Source organism: Colletotrichum costaricense (genome assembly GCF_030867565.1).
Source record: "Colletotrichum costaricense strain IMI 309622 chromosome Unknown Scaffold_7.1, whole genome shotgun sequence".
NCBI classification, from domain to species: Eukaryota; Fungi; Ascomycota; class Sordariomycetes; order Glomerellales; family Glomerellaceae; genus Colletotrichum; species Colletotrichum costaricense.
This window is the reverse complement of record NW_026848236.1, coordinates 2,036,014-2,045,248: the sequence shown is the minus strand read 5'-3', so window position 1 is coordinate 2,045,248 and position 9,235 is coordinate 2,036,014. Positions and strand designations below refer to the sequence as shown.

The following is a 9,235-nucleotide window of genomic DNA, read 5'->3' as shown; positions in this document are numbered from 1 at the left end:
TATTGTATGCTTACCTAACATTTCATACTCACCTTGCACACTGCACTTTCTTCCCATCCATCATCCACTCTTACATAGTAGGTATCCATACTACCTACCTTATGCCATGCATTTTCTCGGCCATGGTTCAGCTCTTTTCTCGCTTCTGCAAGTCACTTTTGAGTCTGGAGCCTTGAGTCTCGAGGTCAGTGAGTGCGCCCAATGCCACCATCCGCAACGTCCCATGTGGAGATCAGCCCGGCTGGCCTCCCCGCTCCAGCGCTCCCTCGCCAACACATCCTTACCGCCTCTTTCATGAGCCTTTCTTTTTCGAATCGACGAGACGTGTCGAAGCCGTCACACAAAGATGCGATACGCTTCATCTGTTGATTCATCATTGACTCACCAATGGCTCCTCTAATTCTTATGGTCTGATCCACCCCCCTCGCGTTTTTCATCTCTTCTCCAACACCTCAAGACAGAGTAAACCACAGCGGCGAACAGGGATCTGCATCGTCGTCCTGCAGCCTACTGCAGCCTGTCTAACCAGGTCACCTGCGGCAACACGTGTAACCACTCTCACTGTCACCCTCTGCTGTGCTGGGAGATTATTCATTGGCGACCTCTCCAAAGGTACCGCAGAGCGCTACAAAGTCACAGACTATGAGAGATTCCTAACCCAGTTGTGATTGGGCCGCTGACCGTAGGCCACCGCGTGAGCCACAGTCGCAGACATCGGCAGATCGGGTATCGCGATGGCGCCAAAAAAAAAAAGTCTTTGATCCTGAAGAGGGGCGAATTTCCCGTCTGCGCCTGCATGGCGGCCTGAAGCAGGGCGCTGGCTGGTGTTACTCGAAATCGAATGGGTGTCACAGCTTTTCCCAAGTCTTCACAACCTCTCGCGGACGCAAGTCGTACTTAAAGCTCCCAGCCTAAGGTAGCTTCTTTCCGCCGGAGATCCACATTTGCCGTGTTGTCCGTCGGCCCCACTCTCGCCGACTCCCCGAGCCCGCCGGCCCGGGATCCTGATTTTACGGCCCTCTCGGCAACCATGGCGGCGACCATGGAAATCATGTGGACCGCTTTCCAAAAGTGCTATGAAAGGAATACAATCGCATCTTCTGTTCTAGCCGACTCCGAAAATGTTCTAGGCCTGTCGGGTGATTAAAACTCTAGCAACGGCTTGGTTCCGAAACCATGGGTTAATCGTCTGGCCGAACCAAAAGGTGTCGGAACGATCCCGAACATGAACCCTATCCAAATCCCTATGGCTATCAGCTCAACCTTCAACGCCATGATAAAAGCGTTTGATCTTTTCGGAAACTGCTGTCATGCTGTCATTATTCACCTTTGTATCAACATATTTACATTATTCAGATAATTCTATATCTTTAAAATGGTCGTGACGCAAATCCACGACGTTCTTGAACGCCTAAGACAAGAACATTTCGTCGCCTCCATAATCTTCGCCGCTGTAGCTACCGCCGCACTTCTAACCACAATTTTGCTTCAGTACTTCAAACCAGTCGGAAAACGCAGAGGAAAAGATGGAAGACGTCCCGTTCTACCACCAGGCCCCGAAGGCGTTCCCCTGTTCGGGAACCTGCTTCAAGTCAGTGCCAGCAAAGGAGACCCCTACAACAGAGGCGTACGTATCCATCTCTTCATGTGTGGAGCTGTGCGTGAACATTAATCTAACGTCTGATCCAAAATATACCAGCTCCTCTCCATGGCAAAATACGGAGAAATGACCACCCTCCACCTAGGCTCAAAGACCCTAGTCCTCCTCAACAGCAGCCGCGTCGTCAGCGAAATCATCGCCAAGCGAAGCAGCCAGACGAGCACCCGAACCCCCATGCCCATCTCCAACGACATCGTCGGCCGCAACCGCAAGTCCCTCATCATGTCCCAAAAGGACTGGGCCGAGCCCCGGCGCGTCATGCACTCCCTCCTCAGCGGCACCGCCCTCCGCCAGTACGGCGAGTTCCAGGAGCTCGAGAGCACCCAGATGATGGCCGAGTACGTCTTCAAGCCAGGCATGTGGTACCGCCACCACTACCGCTACGCCAACTCGGTCATCCACCGCATCGCCCTCGGCGAGCGCCTCGTCAAGAGCGAGGAGGAGCTCGTCGACATGCAAAACGCAGTCACCTTCTTCGTCGGCTCCATCGGCAGCTCCATCATCGACTGGTTCCCCGACCTCGCAAAGCTCCCGCGCTTCCTCCAGCTCTGGCGCCCGCACTGGGAGGCCCTCGGCCAGTGGAACTACGACCTCTACGACCGCTGGTACGGCCCCATCGCCGCCAAGGTCGAAAACGGCACCGCGCCCCCGTCCTTTGTCCGCGACACGCTGCTCCACCCGGACACCAAGTACAAGGGCGACCACGTCGACGGCATGTACGTTGCCATGCAGCTCATCGAGGCCGGCAGCGACACCACCCGCGAGGCTCTCAACATCATGACCATGGCGGCGCTCGAGTACCCGGCCGTGTTCAAGGCGGCGCGCGCAGAGGTCGACGCCCTCTGCGGCGTCGACGAGCAGGCCCGTCTGCCCACCCTCGCCGACATGGACGACCTGAAGTACATTTGCGCCATGGCCAAGGAGATCCTGCGCTGGCACGTCATCTTCCCGCTCACGCCGGATCACACGACGTCCGCGGACATGGAGTTTGAGGGGTACTATTTCCCCGCGGGCACCGGGTTCGCCATCAACGGGCCCGCCGTCGCCAACGAGTGCGAGGATCCGGACGAGTTCAAGCCCGAGAGGTGGCTGGACGGTCACGAGGCGGATATCGCGCATGGGTTGTGGGCTTTTGGCGGCGGACGGAGGATATGTGTGGGATACCGCCTGGCTCAGCGTAGCATGTTTTTGAATATCGCTAGGCTGGTTCAGTGCGTCGACTACAAGCCTGTGAGTGGTTTTCCCTCTTTGTCCCTCGAATTCGGATTTTGTAACAGCACTAACTAGAGACCTCCTTCTAGAACGGACCGTACAACAGAAACATCCTGAACCTGGAGGCCACGGGCGAGCCCTTCCCTGTCAAGGTCGACATGAGGAACAAGCATTACGAGTCTCTCATCCTGCGAGAGGCTCAGGTTGCTGGTGTTTTGGAGGACGCTAAACTGATGCGGGACTGAATTAAATGCTCGCCCTCCCCCTTTTCTATAGAAACGCTTTTGATTTTGGCATTTGAATCTCGTGCCTGCCTATTCTGCGCGGTGTAAGGTAGATTCGGACTTATATTCTACATTATCAAAGTCTATCGAGACAGTGGGAGTATTCACTGATGCTGTGTAATAATACCGTGTAAAAGATATCGAGAATCGCCCGAGCAGCCAGCAAAGGTAGAAATTGGAATGAATTCTACACTATCACATACAAAGTAAAGAAAGCTCTGCTTCTTTTGTTACCACTTTGATGTTGCCTCTCTTTCTCTCTGTCCCTCTGTCTCTCCCTCTTAAAAAGTCGCTCCACTTTCTATCATGAGTTCAAAGTCTCGTAACCCATCACCTCCCACCCGCGAAAGAAAGACATAGGATCAGACTCAAGAAGCAGCGAGACATCGATATCCGCCGGGAGCGACCAGCTCTCCTCCAACCCCGACGCGCAATTCATCTCAGGGTCCATCTGTTGTCCCGATGGTTCCCTAGCTATAGTAAACAAAACGTACCGTGTCAGCTTTGCTGTAATGACGGCATACCCATTTGAGCGAGAAAAACAAAAAGGCTCACCTGCTTGTAATTGCGTGACGGCCCCGTCAATCTTGCGCAGCAGATCCAGCGACTTGCGAGCCGAAACGCTGAACGCCGCGATGCCCTGCAGAATGCCCTGGCATTGCTCCCACGATGCAGACGTTGCTGTGTGGTCCAGCCCTGTCCAGAGGCGTGGACAGAGGCGGCAGACGATCAGGACTAAGCCGGCGGCACAGGCATCTGTGATATTTACATGATCTCGCGTTAGCCATCTTTTCTGCTTACTATACTCAAATGAGGACCAATCGCCTTGGGGAATCAAAGAGAAGAAATGAAGGTGGAAGTGTCTCACACAAGCTATTCCACCACCACGCCCCCGTCGTGTCCGTCTGATACGAGCCCTGCACCAGATCAATGAGCTGCATGGCCGCGTCTACACACGCCCTAGCACACTCCGTCAGGAACGGAGCCCTGAGGCCCTTGTCCCGCGACCTGGACGCTGCTTCCGATGATGGGCGGCCACCGGCGGTGTCCCGATGAGGTCGGGCGTACTCCGCAGAGAGATCGGTGAGAATCGGCCTGTGGAGCATGAGGCGGAGATACAAGAACCTATATCCAAAGAAGTATCCCCCATGTTTAGTCCCCGGCTCCCGTCTGATATCGAGTACACAAGAATGGCGGCGCGTACCTTGCGTGTAGAACGTGCTTTTGCGTCGCGAGGATACGGAGGTCATCTGGAGACGAGACCCCGTCCAGCACGGAAGCTTCAGACTCGCCTCCCCACGAGAGGAGCGGCGGTACCAAGTCCTCAAAGTCGGTTAATTTGGAGTCGAGCTCGACAATGGCGTCGAAGCTGAGTCCTCCTATGCCTCCTCCTCCTCCTCCTCCTCCCCGCGTGCCGCAACTTGCTCTCTGGGCGGGATAACGGTTTCGCCACGCCTGGTAGACTTGTGAGAGGATGTTCTCGAGTATCAAGCTCAGCTTGAAGCTTTGGGTGATGAACTCCAGCTTGGGCTGCTCGAGACTCTGGTCTGCGCCGGAATGGGATCTGGAGAGTAGTTCGTTTGCTGATAGATTAGACGTGACGGTAGGTCGACCGAATGTCATGCTCACGAGGCTGACAACATGTTAGCCGTTACTACCTTTTTTCTCATGGTCCCAAATGACCCTGGCAACGTAGATAAACGATGATAGGGGGGCAACTCACGTATCGAGAATAACACAACCCTGCCACGTCCGCTGCCTAACGTCCATCTCCAAAGTGAACCCTCCCTCCTCCTCCGCCCCAAGGCCGGCCCCCATATCCCGCGCCGCCACAACATCCATATGAAGCCCAAGCCCCTGCGCAATCCGACACGCGATCCCAACGGCATTCCAGCACCGATCGGGAAACGGCGTCCCCTGAAAGACCAAGCCGCACAGCAACAGCGTCTGCACGACGCCGAGGTTGTTCTTCTCGAGTAGGTCGACGCTGAGGCACTTGCGGCTCCGCAGCAGAAAGACCTCGATGCTCTTTGCCTTTTCCGCGCAGGTGAGGTCCGCAAAGTTGCAGGCGAGCGCAAAGATGGAGTTGAGGGCGCTGTGGAAGACGATCGTGGTGGCGTCTGCGCCGGGGGAACATCCCAGACCTACGCCGCGGAAGTCCGTTTCTCCTGCTTCGAAGGCGGCTACTGCTGCTGCGGTTGTCGAGGTCGTCGGTTGCCAGAGGGATTCGTAGGCTCTTTCAAAGGCCGGTCTGTGGAAGACGGGGTAGAGGTAGTGTACTCTTTGAAAGTACAGTTGAAGAAGATAATCGGCAAACGGGCGAGGCGGTAAGAGGAACTTGTCAAAGTCGGCGTATAGAGAAGACGGCGTCGAGAGGGACGGCAGTGCCTGCTGGCTCCGAAATAGATTGGATGACTGCACTCTTGCAGGGGCCGAGTTCATCGCGCTGTAGGCCTCCTTTAAGAACGCAACGGCCGAGGAGCTGCCGTAGAAGTCGGGCTCCGCCAAATTGTTAGGCGAGTCCTCCAGATCATCCTCGGCGAGAATGGTGCCCATGGCCGTCACCCGTCTCGCCTCGCTGGAGCCGTCGACGCCAACGGACGAGTACGGCGATGGCAGCTGGGCTGCCGCTACCGCTGCTTGGTCGTCGGATGTGTCCATGGCGCAGGCGGCGTCTAGTGCGGTAAAGTCCTGGGTTCTCGCAGCGGTGGATGAGATATTGTCAGCGGCGGAGCCGTGAGCGTCTTGCGCAGTGACTTCGAGAGTGTTGATGTCGATGCCATGGGATGTGCAAGCCTGTTCCAGCTTGCGGATGCGCTCATGAAGCGTCTTTGTATAGCTTTTTCGAAGGTAAGTGAAATGAAGGAAGAAAACAGCAAATTGTCACAGCGCTATAAACTCACTCATCGCTACATGCCGTTCTTGCATTGTTCACTGTGTAGACGCAATGCTCGAGGGCCAGTGATCGTCGTAGACACGTCGAGCATATGGGCTTGCCTCCATCGCAGCGTGCCTTGCGCTCTCGGCATGGTTCACATGCCAGGGTAATTTTGCGACGACGCTGCCGTTCCTGTCGCCCAGGAGGCATCGCGAGGTGCTGGGTCCTGCCGTGACGGTCGTGTGTGCTAGCTTTGAAGATGTTGAACTTTTGGTGAGAAGCATGCGCTCCTGCGTTAACAAGTTGTTAACACCGGAATATTCTCATGGCTGGGTGAAATTGTGATTGTCGGAAACTTGAGAACAGATCAATAGAAGTACTGACAAAGTACCCATACCAAGAATATCAACAACCCTACGGAGATGTCGGATGGAGATGTTCATCACGGGATACCATGGAGTGTACAGGCTCAAGTGAGTTTTGCGGGGTTGAACGGCTATTCCCTTGACGTGCAGATCGGACCGTGAAGTTCCCCGGCGGAAGCGGGCCACCGGGACGAGTTGAAAGCCCACCGGGGACTTAGCAGTTACGCTATGACTATCACCACCACAATGATTGGTGCGTATTTTCGCCGTTTGCCTCGACATGGGTGCAACTGCCGGACCCGTCAACTACCTTACTTACTTGTATTGACGAAATACCTGGCATGCCCCAGATTTGGTGGTCAGATCTTGGTGAGCTTATGTGTTTACTTCGATGCAAGTAAGGTAGGACGCCTTATCGAAGGATATGGGTGCAAATGGATCGACTATTCTACGTGGAAATCTTTGATGCATTAATTAAAGAAACACTGAAAACCCTGGGAACGATTTGGCCGCTAACAATTTGAGGAAATACATAATGACGGCAAGAATAATTTACTTGGGAATAGAGGAAACAAGCACATCAAAAGAAATCCGAGCCTGGGCTACAGCCGCAACAAAGCCTGTCTTGTCAAATGTCCCCCAAGCCGCGAGACCAAGCAATGTAGTCAGGACGAAAAGCAATGCGCGCGGCTGCCTCTTCTTGATCGACGAGACCGAACTCGTTTGTCCCTGTAACGCAAAGAGTCAAGTTAGCTTCACCATTCACTCAAGAAAGTTCGTCGTCTCTACTCACGCTATACTCCCAGTCGGACCACACCGGAAACAGACAGCGATACCAAAAGTAGCCTTGGGTATAGGGGTAGCTCATGGCGTTCCACGTCTTGGTGCCGTCCGCCGACTTTTGAAAGTACCAACTGCTGCACCCCGAGTTCCATACCCTGTGCTGCAAGGCGTCTTGGATGGTGTCGGTGTACGCCTCCTCGGCCTCACGCTTGATCACCGCAGTGCTCGCTCTGCCTTTCAGCGCGGGCTTGAAGACGCGCAGGGCGTAGTTGATGGAGTTTTCCAGGGCCATGATGGACGACGTGTGTCCCGTCGCAGCGTTGGGTCCTTTATGGTGTTAGCAGTCAGGGGAGAACTCCTCAAGGGAATATGAACATACCCATAATCATGACAAAGTTGGGAAAGTTGTTCATCATCGAACAATTATACCCCTCGGGCCCCCCAAAGGACTTCCAATGGCTCGGTATCGTCTCGCCATCGCGCCCAATCATATTGACCCCGGCAACGAACTCGTTGGTGTGGTATCCGTTGGCCAGGATAATCACGTCGGCCTCAATCAGCCCCTTTGCCGTCCTGACGCCCTCCGGCACAATCTCCAGCGCCTTCTCGTTCGTCAACGTCAGATTCTCGGCGTGCAGGCTGTTCAGGTATCCGGAATCGAAGATGCGCCGCTTACACCCAATCTCGAACTCCGGGATCAGTAGGTCGTGGTACTTGGCCGGCGCCGTAGACCGCATATACTCCTCCGCAACCTTCTTCTGTCCAGCTCGATACTTGCTCGCAGCTTCCGTCAACGGGAACCCCTGCAACGAGCTCTCCGCCGCGGCAAAGACGATGAAGCGCAGCAGCCGCGCCAAGCCCGGCACGGTCTTGAGCCCGGACCGAATCACGTCGGGCACCTTTCTATCAATGGGCGGGAAGATCCAGTGCTTCGACCGCACAATCTGCGTCAGCGACTTTGTCTTGTGGACGACGCTCGGGACGACCTGCGCGGCCGTACACCCGTTACCAAAGAGCACGACCCTCTTCCCCTCGAGCTCGATGTCCGGACGCCACCGGCCCGTGTGCTCAATCACGCCCTTGAAGGTGTCCGCGCCGGGAACGTCAATGTCGTTGGGTGTGACGAGCGCGCCCGTGCCGGCGAAGAGGAACTGGCACTCGTGGAAGAAGGTGGCGCCCGACTTGAGGTGGCGGAGTGAGAGGCGCCAGCGGGCGCGCTCCTCGATCCACTCGCAGCGCTCGACGAGCACGTCGAACGACATGTTGCGGACGAGGTTGTACTTGTGGGCCACGTTGTTGAGGTACTCCCAGATCTCAGAGTACGTCGGCAGGACTCGCGTCCAGTGCGGGTTGGGCTCGAAGGAGAAGCTGTACAGGGCGCTGGGGACGTCGCAGGCGCATCCTTCCGAGACACCAGAGGCTGTTAGCTCGTTGCTCTGAAGGACTGCATCGGGGGTAGATAGTCAAGAATGGGATGTCCTAGACTTACCCGGGTATCGATTGATGAACCAAGTTCCACCTAGCTGGCTATGCCGTTCAAAGAACTTTACGTCTTCGATTCCGTACCATCGCTTCAGCGTTGCTCCGAGGCCAATAGCTGCAAAGCCGGAGCCGATGCACGCGAATTGGCTGTAAGAGACATTCTCAGTCTCGCTGACGTCGATAGTTTTCGGCATGATGAAAATCGTCAAAGTCGAGAGAATGAAGTTGGTATCGGACGCTGGTAAGAGGCAAGATCTCAGTTACAAGTAGGATTATCGAGAGGACATGCAAACCAGCTGTGGAGGCATGACCATCCCATTGTTTTATTCTAGACACACCTTACACCTCATCCTTCCATCACCCGTCGTCCATCGTTACCGTTGATGTGATGTGATCAGTCTCCGGATGGTTTCCGTAAATGGACATATGGGGGGCTGCGGGCGCGTTCCTATTCGTCGGGACGATTCCGACTAAAGGCAAAGTCAGGACCCAAGGAGATGCGACGGTTACTTCGAAGCTGCGACCCCCTCGTCGTCATCTTCGATCTTCGCACTTCCGAAGCTTATGATTC

At 55.2% G+C, this 9,235-nt stretch overlaps 3 protein-coding genes across 3 annotated transcripts; 2 read left to right on the top strand and 1 right to left on the bottom strand.

Annotated features, from left to right (window-relative positions):
* Positions 1 to 387: 387 nt before the first annotated feature.
* CCOS01_07855 (uncharacterized protein) lies at positions 388 to 668 on the top strand (the record flags this gene model as incomplete). Its single annotated transcript, XM_060456018.1, has 2 exons — positions 388 to 408; positions 462 to 668. The coding sequence occupies 2 exons, from the start codon at positions 388 to 390 to the stop codon at positions 666 to 668; spliced, it is 228 nt and encodes a 75-aa protein (XP_060313910.1).
* A 707-nt stretch (positions 669 to 1,375) lies between these two features.
* CCOS01_07854 (cytochrome P450) lies at positions 1,376 to 3,117 on the top strand (the record flags this gene model as incomplete). The annotated part of the gene is made up of 3 exons (XM_060456017.1): positions 1,376 to 1,627; positions 1,700 to 2,890; positions 2,962 to 3,117. 3 exons carry the CDS (start codon positions 1,376 to 1,378, stop codon positions 3,115 to 3,117), a joined length of 1,599 nt encoding a protein of 532 aa, XP_060313909.1.
* Positions 3,118 to 3,460: 343 nt separating this feature from the next.
* On the bottom strand, positions 3,461 to 8,858 carry CCOS01_07853 (monooxygenase; the record flags this gene model as incomplete). Its single annotated transcript, XM_060456016.1, has 10 exons — positions 3,461 to 3,630; positions 3,712 to 3,912; positions 4,025 to 4,281; positions 4,361 to 4,789; positions 4,880 to 5,995; positions 6,092 to 6,324; positions 7,006 to 7,128; positions 7,193 to 7,509; positions 7,562 to 8,626; positions 8,672 to 8,858. 10 exons carry the CDS (start codon positions 8,856 to 8,858, stop codon positions 3,461 to 3,463), a joined length of 4,098 nt encoding a protein of 1,365 aa, XP_060313908.1.
* Positions 8,859 to 9,235: the final 377 nt, after the last annotated feature.